The 25,212-nt window shown below is 39.5% G+C and overlaps 1 protein-coding gene across 1 annotated transcript in view; it reads right to left on the minus strand.

The window, feature by feature from the left end:
• The window catches only part of jak1 (Janus kinase 1), a 124,290-nt gene that overhangs the window by 16,887 nt on the left and 82,191 nt on the right, over positions 1 to 25,212 (minus strand). Inside the window, exons 9-16 of the mRNA XM_072574060.1 lie at positions 24,719 to 24,842; positions 21,241 to 21,457; positions 14,338 to 14,456; positions 13,620 to 13,772; positions 10,911 to 10,998; positions 5,139 to 5,272; positions 2,707 to 2,842; positions 50 to 201 (exon numbers count right to left, since the gene is read on the minus strand). Coding sequence (XP_072430161.1) covers positions 50 to 201; positions 2,707 to 2,842; positions 5,139 to 5,272; positions 10,911 to 10,998; positions 13,620 to 13,772; positions 14,338 to 14,456; positions 21,241 to 21,457; positions 24,719 to 24,842 — 1,123 coding nt within the window. The remainder of the gene's footprint in view (positions 1 to 49; positions 202 to 2,706; positions 2,843 to 5,138; positions 5,273 to 10,910; positions 10,999 to 13,619; positions 13,773 to 14,337; positions 14,457 to 21,240; positions 21,458 to 24,718; positions 24,843 to 25,212) is intronic.

The raw sequence follows: 25,212 nt of genomic DNA on the forward strand, positions 1-25,212 counted from the left end.
AGTGAGAAGGACAGATGAGCATATGATATGTTACTTATGATTGGACAACCTCTGCCAAGCTCCGATCTTTAAGAGGCACCTCTCCATTATAGCAAATGGCCCACAGGGTTGTCCCAAAGCTCCATTTGTCTGCAGCAATACTCAGGTTCTTGGAATCTTCTACACATTCTGGAGCAATCCATGGAACACGCTCCACACATTCTGGAACAGAAACATCCATAAAACTATGAAATACCTGGAGAATGTGCTCCTACAAATTTCCTTCTTGATCCCAATTAGATGCCTGTAAAATGAAGAATTTTCTTAAAAGATGAGGTTTGTTGAATTAATGGTAATATGCGTCAGGGAATTTGTACCAAATGCCTTCTGTAAATTCAAGTGAAGTGTCACGCCAAAGATTATAGCAGAAAATAAGATCTCACGGTATATAGCTAACACAGTAAAAGATTGGGTAGCTGGTTGAAAGCAGAGAATAAGCATAAATGGCTTTTTATCTAATTGTTAACAGGTGACAAGTGGGAGTCCAACCCAGGTCTGTGGTGGGGCTCCAGCTTACAATCTGCATCAATGATGTATGTAGGAGAAGCTAAGGCATTGTAGCTAAAATTGCAGACAATACAAAGATAGGTAGGAAAAGCAAGTTGTGCAGTCGACCTAAAAGTTTGCAGGCAGATATAGACAGGTTGAGCAAGTGGGAAAACATTTGGTAGTTGGAGCACAATATGGGAAAATATGACGTTGTTTGCTTTGACAGGAAATACTAAAAAAGTGTATTACTTAAATGGTGAAAGATTGCAGAACTCGAAGATGCAAAGGTCTCTATTTTCTAGTGCTGGAGTTACAAAAGGTTAGAATGCAGGTATAAGCATATAATCAAGGAAGCTAATGGAATTCTGAAAATAACAGAAAGCAGACCGTAACTAAATAGTGTGAACCCTTAGCACTGTCACGAAGGCAAAAATTAATTTTGCCATGGCAACTGGCTCGAGTGAAAAATAAAATTCTTTCGGTTAAAATATTGCAATGCCTCCTTACCAGTATATTGTGCTTGTCAAATTATGGCATGTAACTTGTGCTTCGTGTTCTTCATTCTATCAGTTTTTAATCTCTGTCTTGGCAGAGAAGACACTGAATATGAACCAATTGATAATATTATTCACCAAAGATTAAACCCCGCTCTGTGGCATTAGCTGACAGAAGCCTGGTGGGAAGTAGACTCATTATCATTGGGCTCAGTGTTACAATGCAAAGAAGAACCATAATTAGGCAGCTACCCAGCTGTTTAAAAGCAGCCAGTCTTGGTGTCTACATGTCAATGTTTGAAAATACCATTGCTCTCAATTTCTAATTGTAACATGGTTTAAAGCTTCACATTGTTTATTGGGAGAATATCTGCATTGAATAGGTAGACCATTTACCAGTCCATGCAACATCGGAGCTGAAATAGGCCATTCGGCCCCTCGTACTGCTCCACCATTCAATAAGCTGATGATCGATTTCTGTGTTTTGAATTCCTCATTCACATCCACCCCCAATAACAAGAATATATCAATTGCTGCCTTTAAAATATTCAATGACTCCACCTTCAGTGCCTTCTGAAGGACAGAGTTGCAAAGTTGCACAATCTTCAGGCGCGGTAGGGAATACCCTTCGCATTTTAAAACAGCGTCTTCTTGTTCTGGACTCACCCACAGAAGTAAACATCTTTTTCACGTCTACCTTGTCAAGACCATTCAGATTTTTATTCAGTTCAAACAAATCACCCTTTGCTCTTCTAAGCTCCAGCCTGTCTACTCGTTCCTCATGGAATAACCCACTAATTCCAGGTATCAAAATCTAGTAAACCACTTCTGAACAATCTATGACACATTTGCATCTGTTCTTAAGGGGACAAAATAAGGATAGGGCATTTGTGATGTGGTTTCAGTAATAACCTGTAAAATTAAAGCATAACAATAAAAGCATAACTTTTATGTTCAATTCCTCACATGTTAAAGGATATCTGCCTAATTATGGTTCTTCTTTGCATTGTAACACTGAGCCCTATGATAATGAGTCTACTTCCCACCAGGCTTCTGTCAGCTAATGCCACAGAGCGGGATTTAATCTTTGGTGAATAATATTATCAATTGGTTCATATCCAGTGTCTTCTCTGCCAAGACAGAGATTAAAAACTGATAAAATAAGAACACAAAGCACAAGTTACATGCCATAATTTGACAAGCACAATATACTGGTGAGGAGGCATTGCAATATTTTAACCAAAAGAATTTTATTTTTCACTCGAGCCAGTTGCCATGGCAAAATTAATTTTTGCCTTCATGACAGTGCTAAGGGTTCACATTATTTAGTTACGGTCTGCTTTCTGTTACTTTCAGAATGATCGGACTTGGACTTTCTATTCTTCCATTGTAAAGCCCAATCTAGTTCACATCTGAACCTCTGCCACTCTCACATCTACTCCCATGAACATTAACTTTGGGCAAAGGCCTAAATTTGCTTCCTTTATGTTTGCCACAACAGGGCAGGAAACTTCACAGGAAATGTGTACGACTAGGTGAGGAAATTCTAAGTGACGGCTATATATTCCTTTGTTTAGTTTCACTAAAATGATGCCATATTCTCTCCAGAATATACATCAAGATACTCCATTTCGATTTAAAAACTTGTAAAATGTGGAATTTGACAACTTTATGGAAATATTACCTTCTCTGGAGAGCACTGTTATTGGAACACCTGGGTCACTCAGTTTGATAAACGGACCTCCATCATTTTCAATCCCTTGTCTTGCCAGCAAAATATTTTTTGTACACACATTGCCGTGCACTAAATTCTTGTCCTCCTGTTCACAAAAATGATCTCTGTTAGCTCAACATTGACACTTAAAATGGATGAAATCAGATAATCTCCACTTGCACTAAGTATAAGAAAGTATGAAATGAGAAAAGGTTGATAAGTCTACCTGAAGTCTAACTTTTCCACGTCATAATTCACTCCACAAGATCCCAGAAGCAGAAACAATTCCTGGCTTTCAAATGTATCAAACAATGCTCTAAATATCTATCCATCCATCCTATGTCTCTACTATTTAAACGTTCAATAAAAGGTGCTGGACAGCATGCCAGAAGCAGCAGCAAACATACCTGAACATGATAAATCAACCTTGGTGAAGCTACAAAACTGAAATGCTTGAGCACCAAACAGTATAAACAGCAAAGAGCATAAGAGAGACAGGGTTATGTGATTCCACAAGTACAGATCAGATCTAAGCTGTGCAGCCCTGCCACGTCCAGTTATAAATGGCGCTGAACAATTAAACATCTCGCTGGAGGCAGTGGCTCCATAAATATCCCCACCCTCAATGATGGGGGAGTCCAGCGTATCAGTCCAAAAGATAAGGCTGAATTTGCAACAATCTGTAGCCAGCAGGACAGAGCAGACGATCCATCTCAGCCTCCTCCAGAGGTGCCCAGCATCATAGATGTCAGTTTTCAACCAATTCAATTCACTCCATGTGTTATCAAGAAATGGCTGAAAGCACTCAATACTGCAAAGACTATGGGCCCTGATATCATTTTGCCAACAGTACTGACAACTTGTGTTCCTAAACCTACTGCACTAATAGCCAAGCTGTCCCAGTAAAATTACAATCCTATCACCTACCCAACAATGTGGAAGGACATCCAGCTAAGCCATGTAGACAAAAACTAGGGCTTATCTAATGCCACCAAATATTGTCTCATCATTCAATTCTCCATCATCAGTAAACTGATGGAAGTGCTATCAACTGTGAGATCAAGCAGCACTTGTTCAGCAAAGACCAATAAGTGTTCCTCATTTTTGGTCTCACTGGGGCCACTCAGCTCCTGACATCATCATAGCCTTTGTTCAAAGCTGTAAAGATAAGAGGAACTCTAGCGGGGAGGTGAGTGCGATTGCTCTTGACATAAAGGTCACATTTCACTGAGTATAGGGGCAAGAAGCCCTAAGAGTCAATGCGAATCTGGGGAAAATTCTCCGCTGGTTGGAGGTTTTATCTTGCAGAAAGGGCACTGTTGGAGGTCAGTCATCTCAGCTCCGAGAGATCTCTGCAGGAATTGCTCAGGGTAATGTCCTAGGCCCAACCATCTTCAGCTGCTTCCTCATAAGATCAGAAATGGGGATGCTCGCTGATGATTGCACAATACTCAGCACCATTTGCAAGTCCTCAGTGAGCGAGGAAGTCCTTGTTCAAATGCACAAGACCTGGGCAATATCCAGGTTTGAGCTTACAAATTGAGAGCAAGACTCATGCCACACAAGTGCCTAGCAATGACCATCTCCAACAAAACAGAATCTGACCATCACTTCTTAACATTCATTAGCAACATCATCATCCGGGGGATTACCATTGACCAGAAACTGAACTCACCGAATAAGTGTTGTTGCTACAAGAACAGGTCACAGACTATGAATATTGTGGCAAGTAACTTATGTCCTGACTCCCCAAAGTCAGTCCATCACGCAGAAGGCACAAGTCAAGGAAGGAAGGAATACTTCCCACTTGCCTGGATGAGTAGAGATCCAATAACACTCAAGAAGCTTGACATCATCCAGGACAAAGCAGCCTGCTTCATTGGCACCTTCCACAACCCTCCACCATCAACACTCAGTAGCAGCAGTGTGTACTATCTGTAAGATGCACTGCAGAAATTTACCAAAGATCCCTACATGGCCCCTTCCAAAACCACAACCACTTCCATCAAGAAGAATAAGGGTAGCAGATGCATGGGAACACCACCACCCGCAAGATCCCCCCCTAAGCCACTCACCGTTCTGGCTTGGAAACTGGCACCATTCCGTTACTACTATGGAGGCAAAAATTGCAACTTCCTCCCTAACAGCATTGTGGGTGCACTTAGTTCAAATGGACTGCAGCACCACCACCTTCTCGATAGCAATTCGGGATGGGCAATAAATGCTAGCCCAGCCAGCAGTGTCATCCCATGAATATATCAACAAAAATAACTTTCTGTCTCAACTATAGATACACATGCAAAGGGAGCATAATATCCTATCAAAGATTGGTACTACTGGAATTATTTAGACCTACTTTCCCTTTAGATGTTACAGTAATCAAGTAAATGTGGCAATCTTACCAGATAGCTCAATGCACTCGCCAGCTGTTTTGCAACCAAAAATTTCCAGGGTGAGCTCTTCGAAAGATATTCACTCTTTCGAAGCATAAATAAATCAAGTGGTCCAAACTCAACCAATTCTTCAATCATGATATCTGTAAAAATTTAAAAAGCAAATGTAATTTTCATTACCATACTATTCTCTGTTTGTTCTTCCTATTCAATGGAGAATGAAGCTAACAGACAGATAAAGGTTAGGTTTTGCACTGAATTCCTAAAGATTCATACATTTAAAAGTGAAGCTTAGTTCATTATATGTGTATTTTTAAACAAGACTGATAGTTAAACAATGCAACAAACATTAACCTATTTTAAATATAGGTAAATATTAGTGAAGTGACAATGTAACTGGAGAAGTGATCTCGAGGTTCATGCCTTTAATCTGGGGTAGGTGTTCAAATCTCAGTTCAGCCACTGAAGGAATATGAATTCAATCATGAAATCTGGAATTGAAAGTTGGATTTCAGAAGCAGAAACCATGAAAGTATCACTGAATGCTGTAAAAGCCCATTCTCACCAATGACCTTTGGGGAAGGAAATCTGCTCTCCTTTCCTGGTTTGGCTTACATGTGGCTCCTGTAATGTGACTGACTCCTAAATGTCCTTGGTTCAAGGGTAGGAATGTATGGGAAACAAATGGCAGTCTTGCCAGTAAAGCCCACATTTCATGAAATTATAATAACAAAAAAAAAGCAGGGTTGTAACACAAGAACTAATTCTGGTGCTGCCATCTTTTCTGATTGGATCAGTTTAGTAGGGAAAGTTCCAGACATTTGAAGTATAATGGCCCAGATTTTCCACTGAGCCATCTTTATTCCAGTGTAGGTGGAAGTTGATCAAGGGGACACTGCAGAATCCCATCATAACAGCTCAGAAGCAATTGCCTGGCAAATTGAAATTTAATCAAAACCAGTCGAATTTAAGTAAAATAGTTAAAAATCACAACACCAGGTTATAGTCCAACAGGTTAATTTGGAAGCACTAGCTTTCGGAGCACTGTTCCTTCAGCAGGTGGGCAGCACAGTGGCTCAGTGGTTAGCACTGCTGCCTCACCATGCCAGAGATCCGGGCTCAATTCCTGCCTCGGGCAACTGTCTGTGTGGAGTTTGCACATTCTCCCAGTGTGCGCGTGGGTTTCCTCCAGGTGTTCCGGTTTCCTCCCACAGTCCAAAGATGTGCAGGTTAGGTGAATTGGCCATGCTAAATTGCCTGTAGTGTTAGGCGAAGGGGTAAATGTAGGGGAATGGGTCTGGGTGGGTTGCTCTTCGGAGGGTCAGTGTGGACTTGTTGGGCTGAAGGGCCTGTTTCCACACTAAGTAATCTAATCAATGCTCTGAAAGCTAGTGCTTCCAAATAAACCTGTTGGACTATAACCTAGTGTTGTGAGATTTTTAACCAAGAAAAACTAGACTATTAAATTTATAGTCTAGCTCCTGACTAGCTATTAAAATGATCTCATCCATCCCCAATTACACATCCCTAAACAGTTACTCTTCTCAGACAATAACTTGAACCCCATCTCTCTTACCAGCCATGCACCACCTCCAGATCTGAAACCGCCACCATCCCCAAACTAAGTATCCAAAATCCCCTGCCCCTATTAGATCTAACCCAACCCTAACCTACCCTCAACACTACATCACTCACCTTGCAACCTTGTACCGTAACACTCTGCTTCCTTCCTATTTGCCATTCAATCCAGCTGCCACCCACTCCCTGTTCATCTGGCATTCCACTTCCACCCCCCCCACCCCACTGATCGCAGCTGTCAAAGGGGCTGTCAGGACCTTGAAATTCCAGGAGATGGCAGCTGTCTGCTGGGTTAAGGGAGTACATTGTGTTCGACAGTTCTAGGTGACAAAAGTACAGTGTCACATTTCTGAAGCAACTCTGATCGAATCTCCTCTGAGGAATGTCGAGCTCCCTTCGATCATTTCTGAAAGAGGTGGTGGACAGGGGATCAGCAGAAGGTTGACACTCCTCTGAAATCCAGGCCTTTGAAAAGTGAACTGAGGTTTTTGTTCCTATAGCGACCACGTGTTCTGACTACCTGTGCAGTTGCTGATCTTCTACACTGTTGCTGTGATATTTGTGCCCAGAAAGTCTAAAGGAGTGAACAGTCAGTGTCTGTACATAAGCTGGACACCCGTTGTGTCCCGTGAACTGGAAGTAGGAGCAGGAGTAGGTCATTCGCTCCTTTTAGCCCACTGCACCACTCACCATGAACACGGCTGATCCCTGCTCTCTCCCCATAACCTTTGATTCCATTAGCACTATGAAGTAGATCTAACACCTTCTTGAAACCATTCAACGTTTTTGAGTCGACTGCTTTCTTAGGCAGAGAATTCCAAAGGATCACCACTCTACAGGTAAAGAAATATCTCATCTCAATCCTGAATGGCCTACCAGTATCTTTAGACTGTGGTCCCTGCTTCTAGACTGCTGGGTCATCAGAAACATCCTTCTTGCCCGTCTAGCCACCCTGTCTAGTCCTGTAAGAATAAGATAGGTTTCTATAATATCCACTCTAATTCTCTGAAACTCCAATGAGTATAATCGATCCAGTGTCTCTTCAAATGTCAGTCCTGCCATCCCAGCTATAGTCTGCTAAACCTTTGTCGCATTCTCTCCACAGCTCAGACATCCCTCCTCAGGTAAGGAGACCAAAACTACATAAAATATTCCAGGTAAAGAATTGCACTGGCTAACCAGTGAGCCAAGCAATAATTTGATAACTTGTATTTTTTTAAATATAAATTTATATGATTTATACTTGAACTTATGTGAATCTTTGTGCCTCTTTAATAAGCTGGGCAGCGCAAACTCTATATGGCAATAATATCAATCACTGAAATCAGCAGAATCTGGATGTTGGTTTGCTTGCTGAGCTGGAAGGTTCACATCCAGACGTTTCGTCACCCTACTAGGTAACATCTTCAGTGGCAAAGCACTGTTGATAATTCCTGCTTTCTATTTATATGTTTGGGTTTCTTTGGGTTGGTGATGTCATTTCCTGTGGAAATAAGCCAAAGAAACCTAAACATATAAAGAGAAAGCAGAAATTATCAGCAGTGCTTCGCCCAGAGGCTCATTGAAGATTTTACCTAGTAGGGTGATGAAATGTCTAGAAATGAACCTTCCAGCTCAGCGAACAAACCTACATGCAGAACCTCAACCTGAGCTACAAATCTTCTCAAAACTCGCTCTACAAAATCCATTACTGAACTTCTCGTCTACAGGGCAAATGTAGTTGGTCAAGATGGACTGCAACATGAAGCTAACAAATCATTGCTAGAGCACTTCCTCTCTTGCTTCACAAACCCTTGAAATCAAACACTGCCTACTGCTCAAAGGTAGGATTTTAAGACAAAATGATTGTTTTTAATGGGTTTTAAAAAATGATGCATGCATCAGCTGATATCATGAGTGCATGTGCAGGCTCTATAATGCTCTCAAAATCAGTTGCTAGGCAAACACATTTAATCTTATTTAATTTAATCCACAATTTCTTCAAATTTTCAGACCTTCTGTCCTCCATGGGAAATAAAAGCAAAAATGAAACAATATACAGCTAAATCTGGAAGTTTCTAAAATAAAAGCAAAGATTAGATTAGATTCTCTACAGTGTGGAAACAGGCCCTTTGACCCAACAAGCCCACACCGACCCGCTGAAGAGTTACCCATCCAGACCCATTTCCCTCTGACTGATGCACACTATGGACAATTTAGCATGGCCAATTCACCTGACCCGCACATCTTTGTGACTGTGGGAGGAAACCCACTATGTGGAGAATGTGCAAACTCCACACAGACGGTCGCCCAAGGCCGGAATCGAACCTGGGACCCTGGTGCTGTGAAACAGCAGTGCTAACCACTGAGCCACTGTGCTCCCAAAGAGCCAGAGAAACTCAACAGGTCTGTCATCTATGGAAATAGAAACAAAATTAATGTTTCGAGTTCAGTGTGACTCTTCTCTACAAACTCCAAGGGCTGTATTGAAAGTCAATTGTATCAGAACTGTGTATAAACACGGGTAAGCATTAGATAAACCAACCTCAAAGCTTTTGCTGACTGTTTCAAAGGCATCAAACACAATGTAATTAATAAAGTGCAACAATAATATGAATCAGCCACTGTGGAAGGAGTTATCGATCTAATTATTTTTCTATCACTCTTCCACAGTCTCTGAATTTTAGATGAGAGACTAGGTTTTTCTCAGTGCACAGCATGAAAAGGGTACAGAACTCTATATTCTCCCAGCCTTGAGAATTATTACACAATACCGAGGTCAGTTAGCTGTAGCAGCTTCAACTGTGTTTTTAAAGAAAGCTGAGAAGATAAGCACTTCTCTGATACATTAAGATCAATGATAACAAATTGAGTTTAAAATATTAAACCACAGGACTTGGTATACTTATAAATTTTGAACCTGATTAAACGAGAAGAGAACTGCACCTCATGCAAAACCCAGTGCCAGTCTAGGCCGAGAGATGACATCATATAATGTACAATCAAACTGTCTACTGACAAAGTTACACCAACTATTTTGTGTTGCTACATTTCCAAGACCATTAGTAAGTACTATAACTTAAACAATGAAACACTGCATCTGAATAAATTTGCTGGGATACTTTATAGTGTGGGAGGTGGTGCATGTTGTTAGGCGGTAAAGTGCAGAATGGAGGTCCCTCCTCTATCCTGCCTTCCTCCCGAACCCCCAACTTAGTCTGGGGCAGGACATAATGGGTCATATTGCTCTATCAGGAGGATTTAACTGAAAAGCAGATGTCTGGTGGCTAAGGACAGTGTTCCCTCCTTGCTGACATGCCAGGTCCTCTTAAAACAAATATCCCCCTACTCCTAAATACTGCTGGGGCCTCTTTGCTGGGGCCTTGGTGAACCCCGTCACTCATCTCTTTCCTGAGGTTCCACTGCTGACCCCGAGTGCAAATAGCATTACAAGTGTTGGAAGCTGGACCTCTGCCAGGCACCAGGATCTCTCAGGGAAGTTCTCCACTAATAGAAACCAGAAAACCAATAGCAGGAGCTTGATTAGGTTTCCTTCTCCCAGGGCCTGTCAAACTGGCTGCAGCAGGTTGTCAGCAGATGTTCACGTTGTGGACAAACTGAACCATTTAATTCTACCCTTCAGCTTTGAAACTTAATTGTTTTTCTTAACTCATCAAAAGCTGCTGGGTTAATCTTGTGGAATGGAACAAAAGCCCACTTTGACACAAGTGGCCACTTACTTTTCAAGTCCCGTGCCACAGATACAATTTTCAAAGCCTTTCTATTCTCCCCTAAGAGCTTATTGTAGTCAAACCCACAAAAGAAGGTTCCAATCCTGCCATTGAAACCAACACCCTGTGCAATGAATGGGAATACAAGTGTAGTGTTCATACTAATGAATTAGTTATCTGAAAACAGGAGGTCAAATTTCACCATTGTGGCCAAAATGTAGTTTCTGATTTACAAGAAGTTTAAACTTGCCCTCTGAAATGGGGTAAGCATTAATACAGCTTTCCTTCACCTGTCTGAGGGCAATTAGAAATGGGCAATAAACACTAACCTTGCCAACAACACCAACATCCTGTGAATGATGTTTTTTTTAAAAACTGGGCCAAGATCTCACATAACTGGATTGGATTCAAAGCAGTCACAATGGAGTGTACAGTGAATTAACAAATTCTCTCTCCCTGGCCCCCAACAGTGGCAAAACAAATTGGTACTTACTTTCCAGATCTCGCACACAAACACCATGCAGGAGTACAATGTGCTTGTGAGAAACTTGCCTCATCATGCTGGCTGTCTCAAAGAAAGGCTATGGAGAAAATACAATTATTTCATTAGTTTCAATATATAAAACTGATGAGTTTCCCAATGATTTTTTTTTTTGCAACTTCAGCTCATCAGTAATAAAACTACTCAAAATCAGGAATCATAGAATCCTTAGTGTGGAAGCAGGTCCTTTGGCCCATTGAATCCACACCAACCCTCCAAACAGCACTACACCTAGACACACCCTCTATCCTATCCCTGTAACCCTGCATCTTCCATGGTCAATCCACCTAACCTGCACATCTTTGGACAGTGGGAGGAAACCAGAACACCCAGAGGAAACCCACACAGACAAGGGGAGAATGTGCAAACAGTTGGCCAAGGGCAGAATCAAACCCACGTCCCTGTGAGACAGCAGTGCTAACCACTGAGTCACTGTGCTGGAACAGATTTAAAATAACAAATTTTAAAGTAGATTTTAAAATAACACTAGAATTCTAATGCTGGAGGAGTGCACAAGTATAGGAAAAGAGGTGGTCATGATGGAAGTTAAACAAGAAATAGAATTAGAAATTTGAGGCATCGGGGAACCAGAAGTCAACGTGCAGCAGCTAGGACATGAAGTGATGAGCAAATGAGGCTTGAAGCAGGATATATAATCAGGAGATATTTTGGATAAGTTGAGGGAAGTAGAGAATGGCAGCCAGGAAAATGTTGAAATAATGGAGTGTAGGTACGATAAAGACATAAATTTAAAAGCAGATATGCCAATGTAGGGGTTGGAGTAGTGTTGAGGGGATTAATGTTTATTGGTTAAGTTAAAGTGCATTATGTTTTCAAGCATGCTGTTGCAATAACAACAGCTTAAGGATAACAGCATTGCTACGAATAGCAAGTAGTGAAAGGAAGCTGAAGGCCAGATAGTGCAGTTCAGTTATCACAGAAACTAGCAGAACCCAAGCTGAATGTTGAGATAACAGGGTGCTGCATGAAGTTCAGAACTATAGATGTACTGCAAACTCTACAACTGAGAAGTTCTTTGGGTGACTGAGATATGTACATGTCTGAATAATAGCTTTGCTTCCTTGACACCCTCGAAGTTGCAATAGCCATTTTTCACCACAACAGAGTGGTAGCTTGCAATGTCATAAGAGGTTCATGTGGACAAGATTTCTGATCAAGTGAATTGGGTTTGAAATTCTATTCATTAAGTAGGAATTGAAGATTGATCGCCTTTAGTTTACAAGTTACTTATTGGTGAATTGTTAAATTTTCTTCTCTTCTCTTTGCTCCCCCTGTTGGTTTGGAAATAAAACAGACATTTGAAAGATTGAATGTAAACTGACCATCAAATTTTAAAGGCTATTTTTTTCCAACAGAGATGGGATCCAGACTAAATGTAGAGTGTATTGTATGTGAAAACATTAAAGTTCAGCTTTTTTTAAAAAAGGAGAGCTTAGCTTTTCCCAGGCAATTAAACATTCTTCAATACATTCGAGGTTACTGGTAAAAAATTAATTCAAAAGAATTTAACTAAATCTAACAAAGTGACTGACAATATTTCTCACTGACGGTGTTTAAGGTCTGCCAGGGTCACAGAGCTCCTGCGCTCACTACAGCCTTGATCCAAACATAGACAAAAGAGCTGAATTCCAGAGGTGAAGTGAGAGTGACCAATCTTGGCACCAAGGCAGAATTTTATCAAGTATGGTATCAAGAAGCCCTCACAAAATTGGAACCAATGAGAATCAAGGGAAAAAACTTTATACTGATTGGAGTCATACCTAGCATAAAGGAACATTGTTATAGTTGTTGCAAATGAATCACCTTAGCTCCAGATATCACTGTCGGAGGCCCTCAGAGTAGTATCCTACACTAAAATGAATTCAGCTGCTTCAATGACTTTCCCTCCATTATAAAAAGTAAGAAGTGGAGACCTTCACTAATGTTCAGCACTAATCACTGCTCCTCAGATACTGAAGTCACTTGTGTTCATAGGCATTGGCTGATACGTGGCAAGTAACTTTTGCACTACACAGCAATTAGACAATGAACATCGCCAACAAGAGTCTCTAACCATTGCCCTGGATATTCAGTGGCATTACCACCACTGAATCACCCATGATCAACAGCTAGGGAATTATCATAGATTATCATAAACTGGACTGGCTGTATAAATATTGTGGCTACAAGAGCAGTTCAAACACTTGGAATTCTGTGATGGCTAATTCATCTTTTGTCTCCCCAATATCTGTCTACTGCTTACAAGGTTCAAGACTGGACTGTGATGAAATCTCCAAATATACAAGAAGTTTGCCATCATCCAGGACACTGCACCCTGCTTGATAGGTGCTTTATTGACCAATTTTAATAGCCATCCCTGTCACAACCAAAAATCCTGCAAACTTCAAACTTCCCTCAAATCTACACATCATCATGACTTGGAAATATACTGCCATTCCGTCACTGTTACTGTCTCAAAATCCTGGAACTCCCTTTTCAATGGCACTATGGATGGCCCTACACCACAAGAACTGCAGCAGTTCAAGAATGCAGCTCACAACTGTCTTCCCCTGGACAATTAGGGATAGGCAATAAATGCTGCAGCGATGCTCAAATCCCACGAACAAATAAATTAAAACATGCAGTGCAGTTGTGGCTTACCAGAGAAATGTCTCTGTGACTGGGATCAAGAATTTTGAGGACCACCCGGATGTCCTTTGTATTGTAAAAACTTTCATTCTCTTCATCGTCATCTTTGTAATTCAATGTCCCTAAATAAATGTTTGTTCTGGTCCCTCTTCCAAGGTGTTCCAACTGGTATTGGGTAAAAAAAAATATATTTAATTAGACTAGATGCCATGGAATGTCACCCACCCCACACAATAAATAAAACAGAAAACATGCAATGTTATTTGCCTCTTTGCAATACAATAAATAGAGAAATGGAAGACTGATTTGGGTCAGCATTTGTTTTGGTATAAAAGCAAAAGAAAAACACTGGAGCCCCTCTCCCTTTCTATAACACCACTAAGTGATGGACTGATTGGTTGAATTTCCTTTCTGCTGAATTTCTTAGCTCAAATCTTATTGCTACCCAATGGTTGGTTGATTGATTCAATGCCAAACACTAAGTTACGATAGGGTTTAAACATTGGATCTTAAAATATGACAGTGAGGATTTTCACTGTTATTCACCATCAGCCCGCCAATCGCCAGGATATGCAAATGCTCAATCACTAGGTGAGAGCAACATCAGATTTAGCTGTGATGGGTCTTGGTGCCAACAAAGCATGGCAACATTTACTATTCAGCTTCATATGAAAAGCCTCAGTCATCTGCAGAACTGAACCCCAACATAAATCAGCAACAGTGAGCCTACCTGACAGATCTCCTCCTTGCGAATTCGGTGGAAGCTCAATTGACTTAAATTGTAGTTGTTTGCAGTCAGCTGTGAATTCTGGGACTGGCTTTTTGTCATCACTAACAGGTTTGAGATTTCTACAGCAAAGAAAATATTAGAAAAACATTTGGAAATGTTTCTTTCAATACAAACAGCCCATGTACAATCTGTAGTGCTTGACTCCATGTGAGGAAGAGGTTTTGGAAAATTAATCTACTTTCTCATTCTTTTCTGCAGCAACTGAATCGTCAAGGCAATGGGAAATAAAACTGAGAATGTTTCAAGTAGGAACGGTACTTTGTGTATAAATCAGCTCCTGCACAGGTAAAGGGAACTAGATCATTCCTGATTCACAGGAAGGGAGATGGGCTTGGAAGAGGATAGAAAAAAACTGTCAATGTTTGTCAGTTCCTCAAACAAAACCTAAATGACAGACTAAGTTGAGCAGCTTTGTCACAACTCCACATTCTTACAAGTCTAAACCTTTTCAAGGACCAATGTATAAAGGACCATGTCAAACCATGTAAAGACAGCAGATTTCCTTCCTGAAGGACATTAATGAACCAGATGGGTTTTTCCAACAATCAACAATAGTTTCATGGGCAGAATTAGAATCTTTAATTCCAATTTTGTGTTGAATTCAAATTTCACCTTCTGTAATGACAAAATTTGAATCTGCATCCCCAAACCATTACCTGGATTAATAATCTAGTGATAACACCATTAGCCCCATCACCTCCATTCTCTTGATTAGGCAATATACTCATAATTTAGAAAAAAGCATGTTTGTCAGGGTCTTGGCTGAAGCTAGATATGAACAACATTTGCTCCTGAGAAAGGGAGATAATTTAGAACTGTTAAGAAAAGGTTACATCAGTGTCAAGAAATTAGTTTCAAAGCTCCAGACCAGAAATGTTTAGTTGAAATCCTGATTGGAGTTATTTAAAGCTAAGAAAGTCTAAGCTTAGTTGTATGAAGGCTCAAGGAAGAGGAGATCAGACTATCAAGACTGGTGAATTGAAGCCACAGCTGTCAAAACTGTGTGGTACAGGAAGGAATTCTGTGTTTGGTATTTGAGTACTGGAATGTTCTGTAGGGATGACTGATTATAGTTTGCTACACGTTTCTAAATCATTAAACATGTATTATATGTAAAGAGTTTAGATATTTTTATCTTCATTTCTTTTGTATAATAAACTTATGCTTATTGTTAAAATCAAATCTTCAGCAAAACATGATTAAGTTTCAGTATTGTTTATATAACCATCTTATTAGAATTAAAAAAATGAAGCATCAAGCTGGATTTCAGTCTGGGATCTAATTTGTCCTGTAATAACATCAACTGGAACAACAGAAAACAGTTTTTAATATATCAACTGAAAAAGACTAGTGCTCTTTACAGACTACTGCAAAGGTATATTTTTGACAACAGATTACAGGAAACTTTAATTTCTACCTCACTTCTGCTGCACCTAACCTTACAAATGTTTAATCTTACATCTGGGCGCACACAGTAAGAAATTGTTCCCTCACAGCATTGTCATTCCTCATTTGAAATAAACATCACAAAAAGTGAAAAATTACACCAATCAATAATTTGCAGACAGTTTGTAAGATGCATTTCATTTAAAAGTTAGAAACTCTCAGATGAAATGCTTTGCTGTTTTACTAGCAAGTCTGAAGCCTGCTAATACCACTAAAAGACATTAATCTCCTTAAGGCAGCATTTCTGCAAGCTACCAGCTTCAGGTTAGTTTCTGCAGTATCTGTTCTAGATACTATTCTCAGGAATACATTTGGTATATAAATGCTTGAAATTCTACTCTATAGTAAACAATAGTTAAATTTAAATCCTCATGAGATTTAAAATCTACATGCTGTCAAATAAAAACAGCATGAAACTCCAGCCTGACAAGACCGAGCATAACTTCCTTGAAGAGTGAAATTTGGCCCAGACTCTGATCTATATTGCAAGTGAAGAGCTAAATTCATAGTATAAACACATCCTCACTATGCCACTTTGTATCGCATAATTCATGTTCCAAGTAATTTGTGAATCACAGCATCACAGCAGAGGACAGAATTGACTCAGCAAGGGTAGACAGCTAATGGGAACAGAACCTAAAGTAGAACTAAAGAAACAGCTCAAAATGCAAGATTTCAGTGGGAGTTACTTCTGCTTACGTTGGGTCAATTTCGTAGACCAAACAGCTGGTGCTGCTGAGGTCTTAGTATCATTGTGGAGTTCTACAGCCTGGGATGGGGGCATTTGGATAAAGACAAGGAGCAGGGAGGCAGCTAGCAAAACAATAATTTATAATGGGAGACTTAATTCTTACACAGATAAGGAGGCGAAAAATTAGGAACAAGGGGGAAACAAAGGAATTTGGACGTCCAAGAACAGAGAATATTAAAAACTAAACCACTAATGTAGTAGAAAACAATCAAGGGCTAATGGATTTTGTCCTTTATATCAACTAATGGAATGCAATGGTGAGAAAGTGGTGCATCAGATGTACAGATGGTTAAACTCTAGCTGGATTAAGTTCCATTTTGGGCATAACAACTCAGGACAGATATTCTGACCTTGGACGTGGTGTATGTAAATCTGCCAGATTCGTGACATTCATCAGAACACGACCTGTGTAAATGTACGTGCCTAAATGTAGCATGTACATCTTTGAATATAGTCAGCTATGGGCAGACCTAAATGAGGTGTTTAAAGTCTTAAAGGGATTGAATAGGATCAGTACATCACAATTATTTATTTTGGTGGAGGAATTCAAATAGTGAGTGTGATCATAAAATAGGCGCTAAGTCATTCAGGAGTGAAATGAAGTAGGATTTTTTGACACAAAAAGTGGAAGATGCTGGGTCAACTGAAATTATCAAGACTGACATTGACAGAATCTTATTAACGGTATCAAGTGTTCAGGGTCAAATGGAATTGTGACACAGATCAGCCATGACCTAAATGTGCAGCACGCCAGGCTCAAATAACAGTGTAGACTATCTGAGTAGTGATGCGGATTGTTGATTTGTATCTAAAATAAACTAAACTTTTATGTTGAAAGGTCATTCAAGACCACGTTGGGTTAAAGAGATTTCACAATGGTAGTTGCTCATGTGACAATAACTGTATCTCTAGTGAGCACTGGCCTAGATGATTTCTCTGCGCTCGTGTATCTTTTTTTGCAGCTATAAGCATAGATAATTTAAAGTTTAAAATGTAGAAGGTGTACGCCTGTTAAAAGGACTGTGTGGGCGTATGTGTGGGACTGCATGTGTGTGTGGGCTTGAAGAGTGTGTCGGTTTCTATGTGTGGGTTCAAAGGAGGAAAGGTGCACACATGTGGCTTAGTACATTGTCAACCCACAAATCTAGATACAGGCAACAAATTACTTATTGGCAATTCATTTTAACAAATCAATACTGGATGCATACTAAAGCCCCATGTGTGAAATTATGCAAAATAACAGTTGTGAACAGTGGGTTGTGAATGAGGGATTAACCAGCTTTGGATTTAAATGTAGATTCGAATATGGATAAATGTTCATAATCTTCAGAATATTTGCTTAGTATTTACAATATAATGAACTTGTAGTTTTTCTGAAGGAACAATAGAAACATATTAAATTCCAGTTCAAGTCAACCAGTTGCTGCAGTCAAACAGGAAACAAAGTTGATAAACATGGTAAGACCATATTAACTATATCCTTTCTACACTGAATAATCTTTTCACCTAAATTTTTTGAGAATGTGTATGGGAGGTGAGGAGATCAATTATATTTTTTTTAATGTGAAAGGCCAAGCATAATGTATCACATGAAGATTTCTTGAAGAGAATAGTTATTTTAGCAAATTCTCCAAATAAACCTCCAACGTGAAAATAACTAAGGATTTTGAAATATAGCTAGTAGGGTGCAGCAAATCACACCAGCCACAGCTAAAGGTCAGTCGAAGCAAGATATTTTGATAAGGAGCTTCCTTTTGCAGTAAACACACAAAGAAAACAAATTCCTTAGACCCCTCTGCACAAAACAAAGTTGAACACAAACATAAAATATTTAAATGGAGAGAATTATAGTACTGCCGACCACAATCATTAGCTGATTTAATCGTCCCCTTCACATCTTTAAATCACAGTAAAAACCTTGTGCAAATTAATTGTTTAATTAAGTTACTCAATCTTCTGAAATGATTTGTTCTCAATATGATGTAGCAATTAATGACCCTGGCAATCTATCACATTTGTAAAGAAACTGATATGTAATGGATATTAGAGGTGTCAGACACAGATCTCTATAGATCGACTTTGTAACTTATGCCACCCATCCATGATTTGTTAATGATGTCTGCCAAAGAAAATTTTAAATCTACATTTACTTTAACATAGAGTAGTACAAAGATAGAAAGACTTGTATTTATGCAGTGCCTTTAATGATCACCAAATGTGGCAAAATGTTTTAAAGACAATGAAGTATTTTTGAAGTGTAGACATTGTTGTAGAGGAGGAAATGCAGCCAAATGCAACCAGCAACTGCCATAAATGGCAATGCCACAATGACCAGTTAATCTACTTTTGTGATGCTGCCTCCAGCATAATCACCAGGATACTGGGGAAAAAGCTCCTTGTTCTCCTTCAAACAGTACCATAGGATCTTTTATGTCTACCCGAAAGGGCACACTGGGTCTTTCTTTAACATCTATCCAAGGAACAGCACTTCCTAATGTGCAGCAAACTCTCAATACTTCACTGGAACATCAGCCTTTGTTTTTCTGCTCAAGTCTGGAATAGGACCTCTGTTTCAGCTGTGAGAGTGCTACCCACTGATCAGAGCTGACACATATGGTACTTAGCTCTCTATGGGGCTTACTTTGAACATAATTCTTTTCATATTTGTAAGGCAGCTCTTTTTAAGAATGAATCAATGGAGGGGTAGTGGTGGTGTCAATGGATTAGGAAGCCAGAGTCTAGGTGAATGCTTGGAAGCACAGATTTAAATCCTACTCATGTAACTGATAGAGGTTAAATTCAATCAATGAGTTTGGAATATAAAGCTACTCTCAATAACAATGACTATTATCAATTGTTTTAAAAACACATCTGGTTCAGTAACGTCCTTCCAGAAAGGAAATCTGCCATCAGTCTGTTCTATACATGACATTACAGCACTGTGTGTGACGTGAATTACCCCAAAGGTGAGATTAGGGATGGGGAACAAATATTGGCCTTGCCAATGATGCACAAATCTCATGCAAAACTGAAGAAAAAAAGTTTATGGCTGAACATAAAATAGGAATTGGGAACTTACAACATTTGAAAAACATAGGGCGAAAGTCATAATTATTAATTCATCCATCTCTTATAGTTTACAGATCTCATCTGCATTTCTTGGAGTTTTTGTTTTTCTACTAGATATCCAACATTCATGGCTCACCTCCACCCTGATCTTATCACTGTTTATCTGGATGGGTGTGTCGTCAGAAAAAATAACTCTCAAACACATAATCCTTGCAACTAAACGCTGTTACAGCTAAATTAATATGGATTAATTTAATTTTTTGATTCAATAAAAATTAAACTGTATAGTGCAGTTTTAATTCTTGTACTTACAAGCAATTAAACATACCTGATCTTATATAAAAATACTATCAGTTTGCAGCCATGGTGTTGACATCGTACGTGCTGAGTGTTGAATAATCAGCAGAGAATAAAACTCAAGAGTTTTTTTAAGTAGTAATATTTGCAGAAAAAGTCACAGCTTTTCAGAAAACTAGGAAATCATAAAATATTACATTTCTGAGACTTAATTTACTGTGAAATCATTTCACAATTTTTCGTACTGAGATTTCAACTGAAATTATTTTTCTGGGGAAGGGTTACAAGCTGGGCTAGGCACACTTGGACCAGGAAGGGAAAAAGTCAATGATTGCCATCTAGCTATTCCATTTTGAAAATGCATTTCCATAGACAGCGAACAATGTTTGGTTCAGCTGGGAGTTCCTGCATAATTCATTAACACTGATACTCAGGCTAAAACTACATGTGAATACTCAGCATTTAGCAATGATAAGTTGACAAATAATGCTGAACACTGACTGTTTTCTTTATTAACTAATAATGGTATGAATGAGCGATTCAGCAGATGAGCTGAGGCAAGGGTAGAGTTATGGAGGTGGAATTAAGTGATCTTACATATATGGTAAGAAGTTCCTCTTAAGGTCAAATATGATGCCAGCATTGCAAACAGCTAGGTTCAATCTCAGACATTTGAGAGGGAGAGGGAGAGGGGCAGAGTCAGTTGCTAAGGAGTAGAGTTTGTGGTGGGACCACAAGGTCATGAATTCAGTTTTCCCAAGATTTACTTAAAGAAATTTCTGCTCACCTGGTACTCAATGTTTGAGCAAACAATGTACCAATTTACAGACAGCTGACGTGTTGAGAATGCAGGTGTTGGTAATAAAGTTGAATTTCATCATGATGCAAGGTAACAAGATTTTGGATGATGTCACCAAGAAACAACATATAAACAAGAAATAGGATTGCACCAAGATCGGAGTTAACAGTGTATGAATGGGAAGACAAGCCATTTGTAAGGGTGGAGAATGATAGATAAGGAACCAAGTGGTCAGTGGAGAGGCACTGCGACAAGATTGTAACTCAACTGTGACAAAGATAGTTCAAGGAGAATATGGACAGAAAGTTTATGCATGTCACAGTCAAATAATATACAATTTGTGATATTAAAAGAGGCCAAATTTTTACTGTGGCAAGGACAGAAATCTCACTGGAGGGATTCAAAAATGGAGTTCCAATAAAGATTACATAGTTTCTTAATTAAAGGTTGTAATAATTCATGCAGCTTTTATAATACTCACCTCTCGGCTTTGGTGGACAACAAGTTTTCAGTTGGAAGCTTACATCCTCGGTTTTAAGAATCTGCCCTTTGAGATGGCTCATGAGTTCCTTAAGGTTTGTGAAGTAACTCTCGGAGCCATGCAGCTTGTAACCTAAATCCTTACTCACTTCGATCTGAAAGTTCTTATACTGCTTTGTTGGTCTCAAACCACTGCCTCCATCACGGAAGTCAATGCACTTAAAGAAAACAAATTGTGAGATTAATTACCAAATGTTTGTTGCCATCTGTTTCATAAACAGGAAAGGTTGAGAATGGGGAAGTTATTTCCTTTCCCTATCACTTGACATAAAATAGACATTTCCTTGAACTTCTCAGCACCAATGTGACCTGTTGTTAATGTGACTCCTTCTTCTAATTCACTCAGGTGAACCTTCAGCAACTCCACTGACTTCAGCAAGAATCAGGAAAAATTCAATAATCCTCAACCTCCCCCTTCCCCTCTCCAAAATAAGGGAACAATTGCTGGATTGAGTTACTTGGGTAGTGGATTTTCTGTGACCCATCAGTCTGAAAGCTGAAACACCAGTACTCACTGGTTATTATACAAATGAATGTTATCCAACTTTTCCTGTTTGCAAGGTGTTTTGTAAATATGGACTTCTTCTTAGAACTGCCCAAATCCCTCAAAGCATTGGTGTCGCCATGATAAGATGACCTGATTACCAGCATCTTGCTGAAAGGATTCCTCCTTTTAGTCTGCAGAAGTGAGAGGACATGAATCAGGGAGAGCTGCTCCAGGTGATACAGCAGAAAGGGAAGCAAGGTCAAAGTGAACTGCAGGTACAACAGGTATTTCTAACCTCTCTATCTCCTCCACCAGGCTCCCTGGTGCAGTTTCACAAATGTAGCACTCTCACACTTTGTCCCTAAACAATCTTGAACATACCACTTTGTTTCAGCCACCTTCTATGGAAGTTAGTGCTCACATATACAGTCTCATGAAGGGATGTCTAATCAGCAGTTGATTGTCAAACTTGGAGGTGACTGCTTTAACACTGTCCAGCAAATTCAAGTCATGCTAGTCAACAATTGAGATCAATTTGGTGTTAAAATCAAATAGGAGTTTTCAATAACCCAGTACTCATTTAGAACCTAATTTCACCCTCTGACTAACATTATCTCAATATTCCAATAAAATGAATAACATTGCTTCCCTTAATTATAAGTAGTGCTGCTATACTGGATGACTTACGTAGTTGTAAAATATTGCCTTTTAAGTTACAAGACAAGTCATACCATTGTGTTGTGATACATTACCATTGTGCTAAATGAGACCAACTTTGAACAGATCTAGCAGCTCAAAACTGGATATTCATGAAGAGGTGTGAGCTAACAACAGCACAACCATACTCCAAACAGCATTATGCCTCTATCTACAGCACATGCACTGCAGCAGTTCAAGAAAGGAGTTTACCCACCACCTTCACTAGGGCAACTAGGAACTGGAAATAAATGCTGACCAGTCAGTGATACTCATGTCCCAAAAGTGAATAAAAAATTTCTGTGCAACAGCAGTTGGGACTTTCACCAACTAAACAAAAACTAAAGAAGCTGCTGTCTAGAACTGGTATGAAACAGATTCAAATTCCTTGCCCAAGAGTTGGGACAATTCCAAGCTGCACTAACCCAATCTGGAAAATTCCCTGTAATGTCAAGTTTTTGTTCTGAGTAAGGTAGATTTGTTGGAAGTTCTGACACTGAGCTGTGGAAGAAGCTGTTAGTCTTGGGTGAATGACCTGCTTTGATATACCAGCAGAGATATATCAGAGGTCAGAGGTACTTAAACAAGCATTGAAACAACAAGAGAGCCCTTACACTTTCTCCAACATTCCACTCCCCACCGCCCCCCCTTACCCCTATGTACTCATCACTGCTCCACTTATTTCAACTCATGGCATCTTATGCCTCTTCCCCACCTGACCCCCCCCCCCCTAAAAACCATATACTTTGCTTGATGATCAATACTCACTTGCCCAAGTTCCATGAAGCCCCCACTGACCCCCAACAAACAAAGCCTCCATGACAACATTAACTTTCAACCCACCCCACATGGCCCCTCATACCAATTCCAACCTGTCTTCCACCCACCAGAAGGACCCTGACACCTAAAATCCCAAATCACCCAGAAGCCATAATGGGCAAACCTCAGGATCCATGTTGAGAAGAAATAAGACGAAGTTATTACCTGCCCAATTCATTGTTATATGTAAAAAACACTCTCTCTGATAAAGACATATTCATTATTTTGTCCAAAATGGAGACTGGGTCCTGAACATAGAGGTCCTGTATCTATTTTACTCACTAATGGAAAGATTTGGGCCATGATTCTCCCACATGTAAAACCAGAACTCAACTGGGATAGTTTAGTTTAATGCCGAGGTCAGGGAGATCTCAATTTCATTGGAGCAAGGGTCTTAAATTGCAGTGTGAGGGGTACAAATTTTCAGAGTAGGCATAAATGAACTTGGAGTGCATAGAAGGTTTATGCAACTGTCAAGTTGTGAAGTTTTTAAAATCCTCAGCCCTTTATACATTATATAAAAAAAAAGGGCTGAAAAAAAAGGGTCGAATCAATAGGTGTGAAAATAATCTGACGAGCAGGAGAGTTGACAGTTTGGGCATAAGCCCTTTATCAGGCTTTCCTGATGAAGGGCTTATGCCTGAAACGTCGACTCTCCTGCTCCTCAGATGCTGCTTGACCTGATGTGCTTTTCCAGCACCACACTCTTGACTCTGAACTCCAGCATCTGCAGTCCTCACTTTCTCCTAGTGAAAATAATCTGGTCTAACAATTATAATGTTTGTTTGTTGATGTTAACCTAGGAGCTACCATTATATCGTTCGAATGCTTGGCTGTGTATAATTATTCCAGCAGGAATTCCAGCTTGATTAAAGCTCAGATTCATTATTGAAAGATTAGCTGTATTTGATGCAAAGTTAATACAAAGAGTCTGTTCATTTTTATATAGATTAAATTACCTGAGGGCATTTAAAAGTTTTGACTGGTCTTTCATGAATGCAAGTGTTTTCTTTTTGCCAGGGAAGACTAACAAACATTTAAAAATGTATTTTATTCCACTTAACATCGATCCCGAGATCTGCCTATAACAGATACAGAGTGAGTTGGCATGGAGGCCATAACAGGCAAGAGTAGCAGGTGATCAATATTAAATCATGGACCATGCGGGTTATGTGATTGGAAATCCTGCCATCTGGGCTAGATAAGAGGAACTTTCCCAATGAGCATTACCCACCTCAGGAGTGAATTGAAGCCCAGGTCTCAAATGGGTTTGGAAATTTTATTTATTTCTTAAAACCAAAGGATATGATAGAGTACCTTTAATATACAAGTTACAATCCCAAACTTTCCTTCCTTTAAAATAGGAAAGAAAGAGAAAGACAAGTTAATTGTTCAACTGAGTTCTTTCAATTGTTACCTCAGTGGTTCCACTGCATGCAACTGTCAGAAGGATGTGGTTGAAATCTGTACAGCTCCAACGCAACACGTACATGCCATCCTCATTGCCTTCGTGTTTCAACTTGTTGATAGCATATTCAGTACTGATAAAAATAAATTATGAATAGGTCATAATTATGGTCTGCTGTTAGAAATGTATAAAGAAAAGGTGAAAAGAAGTTGGGCCTGCTTACCATGGACATTTATAACCATGGAATTGACCGAACTCAAAAGTTAAATTAGACATTAGCAAAGGACTCAAATTAAAAATTAGGAAGTTAGATACAGTGTTTTTATACATAATGAGAGTTGTTGATAAAATCATCAGAAAAGGTCATCAACGAAATGGTTAGTAAAATGGGGACCTTAACGTGTTAAGCAGAAAAAAAAAAAGAGATCAAAAACACTTGCAGCTTTAGCACCCTGTTTAACCCCAAAGCCTAGCTCCCGGCCATTTATCACAAAAACTGCTTC

This window comes from Chiloscyllium punctatum, chromosome 7, assembly GCF_047496795.1.
Source record: "Chiloscyllium punctatum isolate Juve2018m chromosome 7, sChiPun1.3, whole genome shotgun sequence".
NCBI lineage: Eukaryota > Metazoa > Chordata > Chondrichthyes > Orectolobiformes > Hemiscylliidae > Chiloscyllium > Chiloscyllium punctatum.